This window comes from Schistocerca gregaria, chromosome 5 (genome assembly GCF_023897955.1).
Source record: "Schistocerca gregaria isolate iqSchGreg1 chromosome 5, iqSchGreg1.2, whole genome shotgun sequence".
Classification (NCBI taxonomy): Eukaryota; Metazoa; Arthropoda; class Insecta; order Orthoptera; family Acrididae; genus Schistocerca; species Schistocerca gregaria.
The window spans coordinates 59,557,567-59,577,815 of record NC_064924.1 but is presented as its reverse complement, the minus strand read 5'-3'; the positions used below and the strand labels follow the sequence as shown (position 1 = coordinate 59,577,815).

Here is a 20,249-nt window from a genome sequence, read left to right as displayed (position 1 = left end):
TTCAGAGAATTCACAACAAAGTGTCAGAGTTTGAAGCATTCCTAAAAATCAGTGAAACTCACATAATACTTGGTACACAATTGTGGTTAAAACTCGAAGTTGACAGCAGTGAGATTTGTGGTGAAAATTTAAGTGTATACTGAAAGGCTAGGTTAATGGGAAATGGAGGCAGTGCATTTGTGGTAGTAGACATCAAATCCACTGAGACAGACATTGAAGCTGCATGTGAGATTTGTTTGGCAAGTCACAGTATCAACAACAGGCATAAAATTATAACTGGCACCTTCTGTCATTGTCCAGACACACCTCTCGATGTAACTGATATCTTTAGACAAAACCTCAGTCTGCTTGTAGGTAAGTTTTCAACTCATACTATTAGATGGGACTTTAATCATCCAACAATCAATTGAGATAATTACAGTTTTATTTGTGTTTAGTGTGAAATTGTTGGTATGAAACATTACGAAATACTAAATACCTTCTCTGAAAACTACTTACAGAAGATAGTTCAGAACACCAACCGGTGATGAAAGGGTATTAGATTTAATGTCAACAAATAGACCTGGCATCTTTGAGGATGTCCACATCAAAACATAACAGTGACATTGAGGTAGTTATAACAACAATGGACACCAAACTACAAAGGGTTACTGAAACAAGTAGAAAGCTTTGGACAAGAAACAGTGAACTTTTAGCACAGAACAGGAGCGTGTAGAGAAACTATGGCTCAAGTTTAAAAGAATAGCATATCACATACAGGGTAGAATCATACTCAGTACAATAGTATATTGTAAGAGGTGCCCCCATGGTACACAGCTGCTATAAAGAAACTTTTAAAATAGCAAACTATTGCATAACATGTATAAAACAAAGTGTAGGGCTATAGAGAGAGAGATATTGAATTAAAGAGTTTTGGTTCTCAAGAGTGCAATATGTGAAGTCTTCAATGATTACGATAGCAGAGTAACTTCAGGAGTGCCCGCGGGAGATGTGCTGAGTCCCTTACTGTTCATGTCTTATTAATAACATTGCAGACAATATTAATAGTAAACTCAGACTTTTTTCATGTGGTGCAGATATCTATAATGAGTTACAGTCTGAAAGAAGCTGCACAAATATTCATTCAGATCTTGATAAGATATCCGAGTGGTGCAAAGACTGACACCTTGCTTTAAATGTCTCGAAACTTAAAATTTTTCACTTCACAAAATGTTTATGTCTATAATGTAAGTGACTCACAACTGGAGTTGATCAACTCGTACAAATACCTGAGTGTAGCACTTTGTAGGAAATGAAATGGAACAACCACACAGGCTCAGTCATGGGTATAGCAAGTAGCACAATTCAGTTTGTTGGCAGAATACTGGGGAAATGGAACCACTCTGCAAAGGAGATTGCTTACAAATCACTAAAGCAACCCATTACAGAATATTGATCTTCTGTGTGGGACCTGAACTAGGCATACTGAACATATACAGAGAAGGACAGCATAAATGGCCACAGGGTTAATTTGACCCATGGGAGAGTGTCACGGAGATTTTGAAAGAATTGAAATGGCAGACTTTCTAACAGATGGAAACTATCCTGAGAAAGTTTCGTTACAAGATTTCAAGAACAAGCTTTAGGTGGTGACTCTAGGAATCTGATACAACCCCCTGAATATCAGTCCTGATTGTGAGAACAAGATTAGATTAATTACAGCATTCACAAAGGAATTCTTCCCACACTCCATACATCAATGAGACATACCCTCTGGATTGCAGAGAATGGATGTAGCTGTAGACACGAAGCACTATGAGAAATGAGGTCACATTAACAGCCTGAATAATGTGCAAAGATCAGCTGGAAGAAAAGTACACCAAGCCACACTACATAATAATATACATATATTTATATAAATAAAACCAATTACGTTATGTATTATGTGATTTTGAATGCACCACTGCTATCTAATTGCACTCTTTACAAATATAGGGGTAAAATAATAGTTTTACACTTTATCAAATATTTCATTAGCAAATGATATTGTTTGTGATGTTTACTAATATCAGATCCTTGCCATCATCTCTCAAAAATGCTAATGCTTCTCTATAGTCTAAATATAAGGATCTATTTACAGTGCACTTATATTATAAAATATCATGTAGACACATGGGAGACTAGACTGCATTGGCAATGCATAACATGTATAACTCACCATATGGTCATCCTTGATGCATGGTCCTGCAACAGGATCTGCTACAGCATGCTGGACATCACAGATCAGCACAGCAATCAACACCACAGCCACAAGCAAATGGTATGGCAGAAGAACGGCTTTCCTTCTAGCAGTGGTCATTTTGTATTCTGAAATAAGATGTAATTTAAATGACACACACGTTTTTGGTTATGCAAGAACATAAAGGGCATCAAATTCTTTTCTTATAACCTTCCAGTGCTGTTAATGCACACCTGATTGTCTGTAAGCTGTAATATGAATGAAAATTTTCAGAAACATGGAACAGGTTAATAGAATACATTAGTAGAAACATAATTTGAAACTCCCTGACAGATTGGAAGTGTGTTCCAGGCTTGAACTTGGAAGTGTGTTACAGGCTTGAACTCAAAAACAGACCATTGATTTCCATAGACAATGCTCACAGAAACTCTCCTATACAGGAACAACCCAAAACATTGCTCAGAGCTTCTATTTACCAGTTGTAGGAGTTTTCTAGAGCAGATTATTTGAAATGGCTTAGCTGCAGGGTAATAATAGCTATAGTTGTGAGTCAAAGGTAATGTGGATCTGAAAACACCCATGTCTTATCTTCCTCCAAAATATAATGATCCTTAGATATAAAACAAACATACAATATTGATAAAAAATTGAAAGGTGAATGGAATATCAGCAGATGTGGTATGCTTGTGATCACTACTTGAACATGCACAAGCTAGTGATACTGGTAGACCATTTATAGACAAGCATTTAGAATGTTGGTAAGGTTATGCAGACTTAACAGTGGTGACTTCAATAATTTTGTGTTTCTTGGTACTGACTGAGAACACTTAAAGAGCTGTTGACATTCTGTTTTGAATAGTTTCACACAGCAAAATTCCAAATTATGGTTGAAGGTCACTGTACAACAGCATTGACTTGATCTTAGACGGAAATAACTTTTGTAATTTGGATGTAAACGCGACAGTAAATGATTTAGTGTATGATGAAAATGGAAGAAATAGCAGTAGTCATGGGGTTATAGGAAACCAAGATGATCCTTCTGTTGGCAAAATGAAATGATCGTATTTAGCTGGGAGATTCCTGTCTGGAATTGGTCAGCCACCAGATGCAAGTTCTTTTATTAACTGCTGCTTTGGTGTGTTGGGTGGGATCCAATGAAGATGAGAGAGAGAGAGAGAGAGAGAGAGAGAGAGAGAGAGAGAGAGAGAGGGAGGGAGGGAGGGAGGGAGGGAGAGAGAGAGACCAGCTGCTGATGGGAAAGCAATGTCTGATCTAGTACAGAGCTCCCTTAGAAAATATCTGGTAAGTAGCATCTTTTAAACCAAGTGGACTCAGTGATGCCATCTGTGATTTTTTAGGCTTTCCAGAAAATGGTCGTATGGCCATGGTAAAGAAGATAATGTAGTAGTTCTTGGCTGCAGCTACCCTCAACTATGCAACTGAGTATGACATCAGGCGTAACACTGGGAATGCTTGTTACACTAATGTGAAGACTGTGTCACTCTTTGAGCAATACAAAAAGCCTTGGATGGAGCAATGAGTCAAATGTATAAATGCAGACCTCCAAAAGCGTGCCAGGAGTTGTGGAGTGACCACATGGATGTGACAGTTCATTTTCCCTCACATGGTATGGTACTTATACATCTTAATGATTCCAGAAAGAGGTCACATTAATTGGCTATTTTCTAGAAACATTCAGTGAAACCAGAGCACTTTCTGTCAAATCTCCATGATTTCCAACACTTTCACTGAAACTTTTTAGGTTAAATGATTCTGAAAGACAGGGCTATTGCTGTATAACTTACAACAAATAGAAAAAAAAGAAAATGACAACTTGGACTGTGCAAAGGGTAACAGTCAAACTACATTCAGGCTTCTCTGCGAAAACATAAAAGCCTATTAAATAAGAAGAATAAGGTCTCCTGTCACTAAATATGATTGAAAATTCTAACGATATTTCTTCAGGTGTGCTCTGCGTAACATAACATTCTTCAGTAGTCACAGAAATTTAGCAGATGCAATTTGATTCAACTTGTTACCACGTCATTGTATACACAATACAAGGGAAGAGAGAGTAGCTATATACATAAAAGTGGAATAAATCCCCATGCTACAGACCAAATGAGTTCTGCATTTGAATGTCATATGTCAGGAATAGACTTGGAACAACACAGGACAGTGTACAAGCACCACTATGAGGTTTTTTTTTTTTTTTTTTTGTGGCAACCAATGCATCAAACAACAGCAATTGAAAAATGTTTCTAGTTGACATATGATACTTTGATGCTTTAAAGGCAATGCAGAATAAACCTCTAGATTGTGTTGAAAGTATTGAGGAAACACCTATGGAAATCACTGGTACAGCAGGGCTTAGAAAAAACACAATTTGGTTGTGAATTGTGTGTCTTCTTACTCTGCAGACAACACCAATGTGAACTTTGGAGAAACAGGTTTCATATATCAGTTGCTGAGAAACAAAAACCCTAATTTGCTAAAACTTAATTTTCTTGTCAGGTCATACATAACAAAATTAAGTTTGCATCTGACAGATTAGATACTGATGTGGTAAATGTAGTCTTGAAAATATATAATCATTTCGCAGGCTCAGTCAAAGTAAGAAAAGAATTAAAATCATTTTCTGAAATTGTGAATTATGAGAGGACTGATATTTTGAGGAATTTTACTACTAGGTGGCTCTCATTAACACCAACCATTTCTAGACTTCTTCAGAATTGGAAGCAATCAGAAGTTACAAGGGTGTGCTGAAAAGTAATGCCCCCAGATTTTTCATTCTGTACTCAATACTGGTTTCAGTGTTATGTGTTATTCATATTACTCAGTCGATTTTTCCATTTTGCTGATAAAAATTGCAGCCCTCAGCTGCTCATGGGTTCAAATTGCAGCATGTAGCATGCAATATGGCGGTGTGTCATGTAACTATGTTGCTGCATGCAAAACAAATGCTGTAATGGAGTTTCTAATGACAGAAAACATACTGCAATTGAAAGCAACAGAAGAATGGAAGCTGCATACAGTGACAATGGCAGATCACAAAGAAGCACTGTGACATCTGCACCAATCCAATGCCTTCGGTTCATTGTCATCTACCACCACCACCACCACCACCACCATCACCACCTATCATCATCCATAAAGTTCTGGCTTGGCCTCATCTGATTTTCATCTGTTTCAAAAACTTAAGGAACATCATTGAGGACTTCACTTAGATATTGTTGAAGTGGTAAAAGCAGAGGTGAAGTTGTGGTTTTGGCAACAAAATCAAACATTCTACAGTGACGGTATCAACGGACTGGTCTCTCATTGGGAGACGTGTTCATTGCCTGGGTGACTATGTTGAGAAATTAATAGTACACATGAATAATAAAAATGTAGAATGTTAGCAATGTTTGGTTTATTTAAAAAGCTGTAAGGGTTATCACATAACAAGTTCAGAGGCATTACCTTTCAACATGCCCTCATACTTCATTAGCATTCCTTACTTTCAAATACTACTAATATTTTCGGGAAAGATGACTCAGAGGAGGTCTGTTATCTGAAATGTTACTTAATTTCTTAAGTAACATTGGGAGTCAGCTGGAAATAGTAGCTAAAACACTGGAAAGGTCTGACTTAAGTGTACTAGAGATATACAAACAAATGATACTTCTTATTTCTAAAATCCAGGAGAGAAGAAGAGACAACTTTTTTGGTAGCAAAGCAGAACACTTCCAACATGTATCATCTATGAATTTGTAAAAAAAAAAGGGAACTCAAGACTTTAGCAGCTTTTATAGAAATATGTTTCAGTGTCTGCATAAAAGGTGTGATATGACAGATGACAGTCCCTATGCAACACTTGCAACTTTTTCTCTGCAGGAAGGGATGAGTTCAAAAGTTTTAGAAAGGCTGTGTAACTGTTTCACCTAATTAAAAATATCTGCATAGATGACCTATATGAGGCATTCATTGGTCATTGAGGTTATCTTAGCAACAGTGTGAACAAAGATAGTGACAACATTGCAGACTGGCTTAATTCTTTTCTTCATTATCTGAACAAGGTCTATCAAATATTTCCAAAGTGTTAGGGTTTTTGTTCAAAATCCCTGGCTCAACGGCTTTATGGAGCGAATCTTTTCTTTCATGAAGAGTAAGTGGTGTGAGACAAGAAACAGATGTTCAACAGATTTAATGAAGGCAGAATTCCAGAAACAGTGAACTATGAAGGCATGCTCTGTTCAGAATGTTTTTAAATTTGCAATGTGTGATATTCAGTCATTAAAAAGTACCCAAAGTCTACAGAAATACAACTGATTTATGAGCTCATTGCCAGGCTTTGTAGGTTCAAGGGATGTCTATAAGCTGCCATGTTATCCTCTACCTTGCAGTGTCATATGGATGCGGTATGGAGGGGTATACAGTCAGTGCACCACTCTCCAAGCCATTTTACAGACTTTCCAGACCTTGGAGCTACTACTAATTGGTGAAGTTGGCATCACGAGACTGAGTGCACCCTGTTATAGCCCTCCCACTAAGGAAAAATCTGGAAGTCAAATCCAGGTCTCCTGCGTGGCAGCAGTCTATGCTGACCAGATGTCCTGCAGAGATGGACATCTGATTGACTAGTACTTGAAAATGATCAGTAAGTACTTTTTGTGTTCTTTAGATGTGTACTTCTATGCTATTAATATTTTGTGCACCCTTACTAAATATATGGAAGGGCTATTAATTTTTGTGTCATACGACACATTTGTGTATTTTTATATAACATTGTTATAAACTAATATGGCAACCCTAACCACGAGTGACCACTCCACAACAGACCTGCTGTCTAGCCTCAACACATGAGGGAATAAAAAGCATTAAGATCATAGTCTGCAGAGCTTACAGCATTCTCGATAGTTGCAGCCACTCCAATAAGCCACATATCTGAGGCTAAGAGAAAGGTGTCTGGCAATGTAGGACCAAATCATAGCAGTGAATAGATATTCCATTTCTTGTAGCGACAGTAGCATTGAAATTAAACTATCAACAAATGGTCAATGTGCACTATACGTAAATACTCTGCTCCTGATTGGAAAATGATTTTCCTCACACATTTGACTGGAGGAAAACTGATACCCAGTACAGTCTCATGGAAGTGATGGAAATGTTCTAAATGTAAAATAGCACATGTAATAAAATACCAAAAAGTAGTGTCATTTGACTACAATATCGATGATTTGATTAGATTAGATGTACTTTTTGTTCCAATGGACCCATCATGAGAAGATACTCCTGGATGTAGAACATGTCAGAAAAACAAGTATACACAATAAACATTTACAAAGAAAAATAAATATGCTAATATTAATATGCCAATGGTCCTTGTGGATGTAGAATAATTTAAAAAAAAAAACTTTAACATACGTTCCTAGTGTTGTAGATTTACAGAAAGCTTTTGATAATGTTGACTGGAATACACTTTCTGAAATCCAAAAAGTAGCAGGGGTAAAATACTGAGAGGAAAATGTTATCTACAGCTTACCAGATATCAGTTATAAGAGTCAAAGGACTTGGAAGGAAAACAACAGAGAAGTGAGTGAGACAAGATTGTATCCTTTTATCTATGTTATTCAGTCTGCACACTTAGAAGCAGTAAAGGAAACCAAACTGATATTTGGGAAGGAAATTAAGGTTCAGAGAGAAGAATAAAGCTATGAGGTTGGCTGATGATACTGAAATTCTGTTCGAGGCCACAAATGGGTTTGATGACTAGTTAAATGGAACAGATAGTGCCTTGACAGGAGACTATAACATGAATATCAACAAATGTGCAACCAGGGTGATAATGTTCTGTCAAACGACATTATATGATACTGAGCGAATTAGATGAATAAATTTACACTAAAAATTATTGATGGGGTTTGCTATTTGCGTCACAATACAACTGTCAATGGCCTAAGTGGAGAGGATACAAAATGTAGACTAGCAATATCAAGAAGAGTGTTCTGTGAAAAGAAGCATATTTCAAAAATTAATGCAATTTTAAATTAGAGGATATCTCTGTGAAAATATTTGTGTAGATTGTAGCCATGTATGGACGTGAAGCATGGATGATAAACAGTACTCACAAGAAGAAAATAGAAGCAGTTTACGTGTGGTGGCATAGCATAAGGTTTAGTTTAGATTAGATTAGATTAATACTTGTTCCATAGATCATGAATACGACACTTCGTAATGATGTAGAACATGTCAGGTTAATAAAATTTGTCTGTACAAGATATTACATTACGCAGAATATTGCATGACACTAATGTTTATGTTAGTTTTTTTCCCTTAATTTATATCCAAAAATTCATCCAATGAGTAGAAGGAGTTGTCATCTAGAAATTCTTTTAATTTATTTTTAAATGTTAGTTGTCTATCTGTCAGGCTTTTGATGCTGTTTGGTAGGTGACCAAAGACTTTTGTAGCAGCATAATTTACTCCTTTCTGTGCCAAAATCAGATTTAACCCTGCATAGTGAAGATCATCCTTTCTCCTGGTGTTATAGCTATGCACACTGCTATTACTTTTGAACTGGGTTGGATTATTAACAACAAATTTCATAAGTGAATATATATACTGTGAGGTTACTGTGAGGATCCCTAGATCCTTAAATAGATGTCTGCAGAATGACCGTGGGTGGGCTCCAGCAATTATTCTGATTACACGTTTTTTTAGCAATGAATACTTTTCTACTCAACGATGAATTACCCCAGAATAAGATGCCATACGAAAGCAGTGAATGAAAGTAGGCATAGTAAGCTAATTTACTGAGATTCTTATCACAAAAATTTGCAAGAACCCTAATAGCATACGTAGCTGATCTCAGACGTTTCAGCAGACCATCAATGTGTTGCTCCCAGTTTAGCCTCTCATCAATGGACACACCCAAAAATTTTGAAAATTCTACCTTAGCTACAGACTTCTGTTCAAAGTCTATATTTATTACTGGAGTTGTGCCATTTACTGTACGGAACTGTATATACTGTGTGTTATCAAAATTTAAAGAGAGTCCGTTAGCTGAGAACCACTTAATAGTTTTGTCAAAAACATCATTTACAATTACATCACTTAGTTCTTGGTTTTTGGATGTTATTACTATACTTGTATTATCAGCAAAAAGAACTGACTTTGCATCTTCAGCACTGTGGAATGGTAAGTCATTAATGTATATCAAGAACAGGACCTAAGACCGAACCCTGTTGGACCCCGTACTTGATAGCCCCTCAGTTTGAAGAATCAGCTGTTGTTTTAACATTACATGAACCACTTATTTCAACTTTCTGCAGTCTTTCAGTTAAGTATGAATTAAGCCATTTGTGCACTGCCCCCCTAAAACCATAATGATTTATCTTGCCTAAAAGAATTCGATGATTTACACAATCAAAGGCCTTTGAGAGATCACAAAAAAATACCAATGGGTGATGTCCAGCCATTCAGAGCATTTAATATTTGATCAGTGAAAGCGTATATAGCACTTTCTGTTGAAAAGCCTTTCTGAAAACCAAACTGACATTTTGTTAGTACTTTATTTTTACAAATATGGGAGGCTACTCTTGAATACATTACTCTCTCAAAAATTTTTGATAGAGCTGTCAGAAGAGAGATTGAGCGGTAGTTGTTGACATCTGACATATCCCCCTTTTTATGCAATGGTTTTACAATGGCATATTTCAGTCTATCGGGGAAAACACACTGCTCCAAAGTGCTATTACATGGCCGAAGATCCTGCTTATCTGTGGGGAACAAGCTTTAAGTACCTTACTGGAAATGCCATCAATTCCATAAGAGCTTTTACTTTTCAGTGAGTTTATTATTTCACTGATTTCAGAGGGAGATGTTGGTGGAATTACAGTTGTTTCAAACTGCACAGGTATGGCCTCTTCTATTAGTAGCCTTGCCTCTTCTAGTGAAGATCTAGATCCTATTTTCTCCATAAGATTTAAAAAATGATTATTGAAAATATTTTCAATTTCTGATTGTTTGTTTGTACACTTGTCATTTGGTTTTATGGCACTAAAGTCTTCCTGTGCTCTTGGTTGCCCTGTTTCCCTTTCAATAATATTCCAAATTGCTTTAATTTTATTATCAGAGTTACTGATCTCAGACATGATACACACGCTTCTGGACTTTTTAATAACTTTTCTTAGTACTGCACAATAGTTTTTATAATACTGAACAATTTCAGGGCAGTACTCCCTCTTGCTGTTTGATACAGTTCTCTTTTACAGTTGCAAGATATTCTTATTCCTTTAGTTAGCCAAGGTTTTTTTTATGTTTTCTTGGAATTATGTTTAACTATTTTCTTGGGGAAACAATTTTCAAATACCCTTAAAAATGTATCATGAAATAAGTTATATTTCAATTTTGCATTGGGTTCCTTATACACTTCATCCCAGTCTAGCTGCTGTAGGCTTTCCCTGAAGTTTGCAATATTTATATTGTTAATTGAACGCACTGCTTTGAAAGTCTGATTTGATATACTGCATGGAGCTATGTCATGTACTGTAAGTAGCTGTACACCATGATCTGAAAGACCATTCTCAACAGGACAAGCATTTATGCCCTTGAACTTATCTTGGTCTATAAAAAAGTTATCTATCAATGTACTGCTGTTTTTTATTATCCGAGTAGGAAAATCAATGACGGAGCTCAAATTGAAAGAACTGAGTAATACTACAAGGTAATTCTTTCTATTACACTCTTTCAGGGAATCAACATTGAATTCCCCACAAATGATAATTTGCTTCCCCCTGTCTGACAGATAGCACAACAAAGCATCCAAGTTTTCTAGAAATAGCTGGAAATTCCCTGAGGGGGACCTATACACTGTTACAATTATGAAAGTACCATCATTTAGTTTAAGTTCTGTGGCACATGCTTCCATATTTGCTCTACACAAATTTTTTTAGTTTTTAAATTTCTTACACTGTGGAAGCTTTTGACATATATGGCGACTCCTCCTCTCATCATATTATCGCTACTTACATGTGCAGCTAATTGATGCTAACCTTTTGCATATCAGTGACAATGTGATGCTCAGACAGGCATAGTACATCTATTACATTCTCAGTTTCAATGTCTTCTAAATAAAGCAGAAGCTCATCAATTTTATTCTTCAAGGCTGAAGACTAGGCATGTAGATGAGATAACAAATGAAGAGTCACTGAACTGGGGAGAACAAAATGTCACTTCCTGATAGAAACAATAAACCAGTTAATAGGGCATATCCTGAGACGTCAAGGAATAAGAGGTTCGTTCATGTATGAAATAGCTATTCACACCTGCATCACTGCTCACTACCGAAAGTACATTTTACCAAAACGGCTTCTTATAGTAATATTTATTTAACTAATAAGACAAACTTCATACATTAGAATTAAAAAATGAAAAACTAGTTAATGAACAACTGAATCATGTGACAGAAAGTGAAATATCTAATACTGTACTACAAGGCAAAACAAGAATGAACTGATGATTTCAAAGAAGTGCCTGCACAAGTTTGCGTATCCACAAGGACATGTAAGCTACTAATGAAATATATTTGCTTTGCCAGGCATCTTTATCTTTCCCGAATGAGTTATTTCCTCGTTCTCGTTTGTGCAATATGATCCATTGCTTAAAGTAAATCAATATTTTCTGCTATATAACTTACACACACACACACACACACACACACACACACACACACACACACACACACACACACACATATACTGTGTGAGTCAATAAAGCCTGTTCCTCTTCCTTCCATTCGCGGCTGGAGTGTATGAAGAATGCTTCTGTGGCTTTGTGCATACGGCGTATTGTTTCGGGTTCCGTCTTTGACCATTCGTGCATTATTTCGCCATCCGTGCATATTTCGCCATTCCTGAAGCCTCGTAAAATGCAAGTACTTAAAAAAATTTAATTTGGAAAAAGAAAGTTCAACTTCTGGAACAGCCTTGTGTTCTGTTAGATACATCAGCACCGTTTTAAATGAATTTCAAATCAGCATTGTCTTCACTGGAAACAGATCGGAAATGTGATGAGGAGATGCGGAAATAAGGTTATAGTGGTACGTTGTTGTTGTTGTGGTCTTCAGTCCTGAGACTGGTTTGATGCAGCTCTCCATGCTACTCTATCCTGTGCAAGGTTCTTCATCTCCCAGTACCTACTGCAACCTACATCCTTCTGAATCTGCTTAGTGTACTCATCTCTCGGTCTCCCTCTACGATTTTTACCCTCCACACTGCCCTCCAATGCTAAATTTGTGATCCCTTGATGCCTCAAAACATGTCCTACCAACCGATCCCTTCTTCTAGTCAAGTTGTGCCACAAACTTCTCTTCTCCCCAATCCTATTCAATACCTCCTCATTAGTTATGTGATCTATCCACTTTATCTTCAGTACTCTTCTGTAGCACCACATTTCGAAAGCTTATTTTCTCTTCTTGTCCAAACTAGTTATCGTCCATGTTTCACTTCCATACATGGCTACACTCCAAACAAATATTTTCAGAAATGACTTCCTGACACTTAAATCTATATTCGATGTTTACAAATTTCTCTTTTTCAGAAACGCTTTCCTTGCCATTGCCAGTCTACATTTTATATCCTCTCTACTTCGACCATCATCAGTTATTTTACTTCCTAAATAGCAAAACTCCTTTACTACTTTAAGTGTCTCATTTCCTAATCTAATTCCCTCAGCATCACCCGATTTAATTGGACTACATTCCATTATCCTCGTTTTGCTTTTGTTGATGTTCATCTTATATCCGCCTTTCAAGACACTGTCCATTCCGTTCAACTGCTCTTCCAAGTCCTTTGCCGTCTCTGACAGAATTACAATGTCATCGGCGAACCTCAAAGTTTTTACTTCGTCTCCATGAATTTTAATACCTACTCCAAATTTTTCTTTTGTTTCCTTTACTGCTTGCTCAATATACAGATTGAATAACATCGGGGAGAGGCTACAACCCTGTCTCACTCCTTTCCCAACCACTGCTTCCCTTTCATGCCCCTCGACTCTTATGACTGCCATCTGGTTTCTGTACAAATTGTAAATAGCCTTTCGCTCCCTGTATTTTACCCCTGCCACCTTTAGAATTTGAAAAAGAGTATTCCAGTCAACATTGTCAAAAGCTTTCTCTAAGTCTACAAATGCTAGAAATGTAGGTTTCCCTTTTCTTAATCTTTCTTCTAAGATAAGTCGTAAGGTCAGTATTGCCTCACGTGTTCCAACATTTCGACGGAATCCAAACTGATCCTCCCCGAGGTCCGCATCTACCAGTTTTTCCATTCGTCTGTAAAGAATTCGCGTTAGTATTTTGCAGCTGTGACTTATTAAACTGATAGTTCGGTAATTTTCACATCTGTCAGCACCTGCTTTCTTTGGGATTGGAATTATTATATTCTTCTTGAAGTCTGAGGGTATTTCGCCAGTCTCATACATCTTGCTCACCAGCTGGTAGAGTTTTGTCATGACTGGCTCTCCCAAGGCCGTCAGTAGTTCTAATGGAATGTTATCTACTCCGGGGGCCTTGTTTCGACTCAGGTCTTTCAGTGCTCTGTCAAACTCTTCACGCAGTATCGTATCACCCATTTCGTCTTCATCTACATCCTCTTCCATTTCCATAATATTGTCCTCAAGTACATCACCCTTGTATAAACCTTCTATATACTCCTTCCACCTTTCTGCCTTCCCTTCTTTGCTTAGAACTGGGCTGCCATCTGAGCTCTTGATATTCATACACGTGGTTCTCTTCTCTCCAAAGGTCTCTTTAATTTTCCTGTAGGCAGTATCTATCTTACCCCTAGTGAGATAAGCCTCTACATCCTTACATTTGTCCTCTAGCCATCCCTGTTTAGCCATTTTGCACTTCCTGTCGATCTCATTTTTGAGACGTTTGTATTCCTTTTTGCCTGCTTCATTTACTGCATTTTTATATTTTCTCCTTTCATCAATTAAATTCAATATTTCTTCTGTTACCCAAGGATTTCTAGCAGCCCTCGTCTTTTTACCTACTTTATCTTCTGCTGCCTTCACTACTTCATCCCTCAGAGCTACCCATTCTTCTTCTACTGTATTTCTTTCCCCTATTCCTGTCAATTGTTCCCTTATGCTCTCCCTGAAACTCTGTACAACCTCTGGTTCTTTCAGTTTATCCAGGTCCCATCTCCATAATTTCCCACATTTTTGCAGTTTCTTCAGTTTTAATCTACAGGTCATAACCAATAGATTGTGGTCAGAGTCCACATCTGCCCCTGGAAATGTCTTACAACTTAAAACCTGGTTCCCAAATCTCTGTCTTACCATTATATAATCTATCTGATACCTTTTAGTATCTCCAGGGTTCTTCCACGTATAAAACCTTCTTTCATGATTCTTAAACCAAGTGTTACCTATGACTAAGTTGTGCTCTGTACAAAATTCTACTAGGCGGCTTCCTCTTTCATTTCTTAGCCCCAATCCATATTCACCTACTATGTTTCCTTTTCTCCCTTTTCCTACACTCGAATTCCAGTCACCCATTACTATTAAATTTTCGTCTCCCTTCACTATCTGAATAATTTCTTTTATTTCATCGTACATTTCTTCAATTTCTTCGTCACCTGCAGAGCTAGTTGGCATATAAACTTGTACTACTGTAGTAGGTGTGGGCTTCGTATCTATCTTGGCCACAATAATACGTTCACTATGCTGTTTGTAGTAGCTTACCCGCATTCCTATTTTCCTATTCATTATTAAACCTACTCCTGCATTACCCCTATTTGATTTTGTGTTTATAACCCTGTAATCACCTGACCAGAAGTCTTGTTCCTCCTGCCACCGAACTTCACTAATTCCCACTATATCTAACTTTAACCTATCCATTTCCCTTTTTAAATTTTCTAACCTACCTGCCCGATTAAGGGATCTGACATTCCACACTCCGATCCGTAGAACGCCAGTTTTCTTTCTCCTGATAACGACATCCTCCTGAGTAGTCCCCGCCCGGAGATCCGAATGGGGGACTATTTTACCTCCGGAATATTTTACCCAAGAGGATGCCATCATCATTTAATCATACAGTAAAGCTGCATGTCCTCGGGAAAAATTACGGCTGTAGTTTCCCCTTGCTTTCAGCCGTTCGCAGTACCAGCACAGCAAGGCCGTTTTGGTTCATGTTGCAAGGCCAGATCAGTCAATCATCCAGACTGTTGCCCCTGCAACTACTGAAAAGGCTGCTGCCCCTCTTCAGGAACCACACGTTTGTCTGGCCTCTCAACAGATACCCCTCCGTTGTGGTTGCACCTACGGTACGGCCATCTGTATCGCTGAGGCACGCAAGCCTCCCCACCAACGACGCTAAAATGTGCTTACTTCCTTAGAACTAGGTGTTTAGTTGCGAATAATTATTGTCAGTCACTAGTAAGGAATACGTTACTTTAGGTCCAGTAATGGACACTGTCAACCTATCACCTTCACCACAGCTCATGGAAGTGCACCTGTATTGCTTTAATTCTTTTGTCAGACTATTTACACTCGAAACCTCTTCTTTCAAAGATATTGGAAGCTTAAAGTAGTTTGTCGCATGGTCCTTCGATGCTACTAGCTACTTCTATCAGGAACCGAGACATAGTCGGACTGGTAATATGGTTGACCCTAATTCAGATGGACAGCGATTCGATGCCTCCGTGCGGCCATCACGGATTTTCTATTATTTCCCTCCAAACTGATTTAGGCAAACGCCGGGACCGTTCCTTTCAAAAGGATGCAGCCGATTTCTTTACCCATCCCTCCCTAACCAAATTTGCGCTCTGTCTATAATGAACTCCTAGTGGACGAGAAGTTAAATACTAATCTTCCATCTTTGTTTCACACGGCGCGGTTCCTTCGAAGCTGCGTTGTGTATATATTCAGACTGCAAAGTCTTAGATGGTGTGTTAATTCTTTCTAGTGGTTTATATTGAATATGAAAAGATGAAGATATCTTTGAAATAATCACGGAACACATTTTAAATTCCTTTGCCGTATTATACTGTGACCAAAAAATTTGTTGAGCTTCTCATCTGTTCCGAAATACAAGGATGTTCCTTGATTATCTTCTATAGCACCCTTAAGGACTAAATTTAAATTTTAACCTCTTTTCTTCGCCATTGTATACGGCGTTCATGACGGATGCTCCGTCGTAGCCTTACTGGAAACATTTGCTCACATCTAGCCCCACTAACGTTCTATATATTCAATTAATTGATGGTCGTATTCTATTGCACACGGACCTTTGACGTGCGAAAACAAGTAAATGATCCGCATATCTTTAGGACTCAATGATTTCAGGAACAATCTGTCATTATTTTAATTGACACACCGGAAAGCTTCTCTTGACTGATACTAATTTTTCCAATTTTCCTTCGCAGTTTAATTTAGTTTAATTATTCCTCCGTATTCCCCCCCCCCTCCCCACACACACACATTTTTTCTCTCTCTCTCTCTCTCTCTCTCTCTCTCTCTCTCTCTCTCTCTCTCTCTCTCTCAATTTCAGAGGCACCGTATCTTCTAGGGGCATTTCCCGGTGTTGTTAGCCTGTCTACATCAGTTTATTACCAATCGATGGTTTCATTAACTGTGCGGTTACTATTTTCCGCATATCCTCTTATGTTAGAGGATACTACAACATATCGCTACGTGACGTACTTCCCAACAATGAATGGCTCCCCTGCGGCCCAAGCCGTTGCGTAGCACCAGTTTCAGATGTGACGACTGACGAACAACATGAATGTGTCTTTCTGCGGTCAGTAATATTGTAAGAATATCATGAAATGTAGCAAATGGAAGTGTGGAGCAACGATAGCTGTCAAAAGGTAATGCACCGACAAAGATTTCGAATTCGTGGCACCCTGACCCAGGCATCTACACGACTGCATCTTTCAGCAGACACATAACTGATTTTCACAGGCAAGTGTATTTAATGAACTGCATGTTATTTACAAAGTAATTTAATTCTGGAAACCCGTCGCCATGACTGTTTATGAAGGTTTGTCTAAGGCAATTTGTGCTACGAAGTATGAATTTTATAAATCGTGTAATTAAAGGAAAATTGGGATGCCGCATATTAGACATGCTCCTACGAAATTGTCGTTGTAAGTGAGCTATGTATCCACTCGTACAGGTTTGTTCGACAAGTCGAGAGTACCACTGTGATTTACTGAAGCGTATACTTTCCATGCACATATCAAAAGAAATAATACATTTTATAAGAATTTGTGATTATTATAGATGAACTAGCGGACAAACCCAGCATTTCCCGGATATTCGTTATGCTAATTTTCAATTAAAAACGAGAACAAAAAATGAACTGTCTTTGTAGTGTAATGTCCCATACAGTTTCTGTACCCCAAGCGCAGCTGCTTCGCGTATCTACAACACGATTTTGTAAACGTCTCTATGACAACGCCTCTTCGTAGTTAGTAGAAGGCTATCGTCTCCGCCTACAGCCGTTTGCGCTTTGCATTTGCAATTGAAAACTGTCAAAAGCGCTGCCAGGTGTCAGCGATTTCCTTAAGTTGATTCAACTGTAGGAGTGAAAAGAATAAATGTATTAAAACTTGCGTGATCGTTTATCGCATCTCAGTGTTTATGAAGTCATATCTCTTGAACTATGTTTGAGCTGTGTTTGAGTAGGTACATTGAGCGCCATATGTGAGTACCGTCTGCAAAATGTTGCGAGTAGAGTTAGTAGCAAAGAAGCATTAAATTTAACGATATCCACGATGCGGTAATTTTACACGTCTCTCTCTCTCTCTCTCTCTCTCTCTCTCTCTCTCTCTCTCTCTCTCTCTCTCTCTCCCTCTCCCTCTCCCTCTCTCTCTCTCCCTCGCTCCCTCCTTTTTTGACGTCATGTCTCCTGAACTCGGAAACGTGATGTACGCATTTCTCCTCCTTACACGAGCCATCACAATAACGTTTCACCAGGCAACGCCGGTCAACTGCTGTTTGTGTATGAGAAATCGGTTGGGAACTTTCCTGATGTCAGCACGTTGCAGGTGTCGCCACCGGCGCCAACCTTTTGTGAATGCTCTGAAAAGCTAATCATTTGCATATCACAGCATCTTCTTCCTGTCGGTTAAATTTCGCGTCTGTAGCACGTCATCTTCGTGGTGTAGCAATTTTAATGGCCAGAAGTGTATAATTAATTCATTTTTGTACCACTGCAGTTCGTATACTTAGTCTTTACTTCTCATCTCTGTAGTACTGAATCGGTAGATGTCGCTGGAAATCATGTGCTAATATGTTCTTCCTCTCTGCCAACATAGCCGATCGAACGTTACCTGCGCAACGGGCAAGACACTATAGTTGTCACTGTTTATATCTTTTTCATTTCGGTGATATGTAATTTGTAGCTGTATCGTTTGTACATGATCTCTTACGAAGTTGTGTACCCTATGAGCTGACAAGTATTGATTATACAGTCTAAGAAGATTCTCGGAGCGGTGGCTAACGGAAAACTTGTAACAAGCAAAGTCGAAACAGTCTATATCATTTCGGTCGGATATTCCTTTGTTTCTGATCGTTTCTGGTCGTTGCTAATAAGCTTTCTATATTGTGTGCAAAGAGTATCTTGACTGAATGTATCAACAAATTTAAGCCATTTCAAATTCGGTTACATGCTGGGTGCTCGGAAATTCCCGTTACAAACTGCTAGGACTTGTAGAGCGGAATGAGTACATAATATTTTGATTGGTGATGTTACAAACTTCTCAAGGATGTTGGAGAAGGGCAAATATATCAGTGTCACGGTATGGTACCTCTACCGGGAACGAATGAGTCGAAAATTATAAGCTAAAACCATTCTGGTGCCTCTCACATTGGAATACATTTACTGGTATTGTTGTTGCTAATGTTGCAAGGTAGGCGACTTTCAGAGATGGTAGTATGAACCGAAAACAACAAAAAAATGTCTGCTAAAATGCATACCTCAAGAGCTATGAGCAGTTATTCAATAGAAAAGATGTGTTCCACAGTAGCGAAGATGAACCTTCATAGCTTATCAGGTATGCAATTTAGACCCCATGTTTACTGGACTTTTTTTCTCGTTTTGCCGCGCGGGATTAACCGAGCGGTCTCAGGCGTTGCAGTCATGGACTGTACGGCTGATTCCGGTGGAGGTTAGAGTCCTCCCTCTAGGGAGTACTTACCACTGGACTTCCTACCTCGCAGTTTTTCACCGTGTGTTTCTCGTAATTACAACAACGAATGGGACGCTATGTCTTCTCAAGGATGGGCATCGTTACTGGGTGCGCAGAAAATGTTACGAGTTTACGAACAGGCTGTACGTGAATCCTGAACGGAGAAAAATTTGCAAATGACAGAATTAGGAATGAACAGCAACATTCTTGTCCATCTGAAAATTCAGTCGCGCAGATTAAGAAATGAATACATAACTGCAGCAAAAAGTCCACGAATAAAAGCCAGTGCATGTTTTCCAGATTTGTAAAGAGAAATTTCAACATCTTAAAGATATAGGTTCAGCAAATATGGTAAATTATGAGAACTCCAGGACTACATTGTGTAAAGCAAGAAGGGAAGGCATTTTGACGACCCAGAACTCCGGCACTAGTTCGTAGATTCAGTTGAGGTAATATGTTTTGAAATTAACAGAAATAAATAGTTTTTTTGGAAACTGGTGATGGCCCTGTTCCTCGCGAAAGCATCTTGACGTTCGGTTTTGAAGAAACGGAGAAAATCCTGTGTGAAAATGGACACCTTCTTATGGGCGCGACATTTGACAGTTGTTCAAAACAATTAAAAAAACTGTATACCCTAATGCTGACTTCGGAAGCACGAAGGTATTTTCTGTTTTATTTGCTTTGCTCCCAGACAAAAGTCAAAATACACAAGACAGCCTTTTTTTCTAGACGAAAAATTAGGTGCCTGGGTAGTCACCGAAAGCTACAGTTCTAGCCTTTGACATGGCTGCAATTAAAGCTATGAAAACTGTGTTCTCAGAAACATTCCTTTACGGTTGCTATTTCACTTGAAA

The 20,249-nt window shown here is 38.3% G+C and overlaps 1 protein-coding gene across 1 annotated transcript in view; it reads right to left on the bottom strand.

Moving 5' to 3' along the window:
• The window catches only part of LOC126271974 (uncharacterized), a 146,390-nt gene that overhangs the window by 63,390 nt on the left and 62,751 nt on the right, over positions 1-20,249 (bottom strand). Inside the window, exon 2 of the mRNA XM_049974433.1 lies at positions 2,198-2,346. Coding sequence (XP_049830390.1) covers positions 2,198-2,338 — 141 coding nt within the window. The 5' untranslated portion in view covers positions 2,339-2,346. The remainder of the gene's footprint in view (positions 1-2,197; positions 2,347-20,249) is intronic.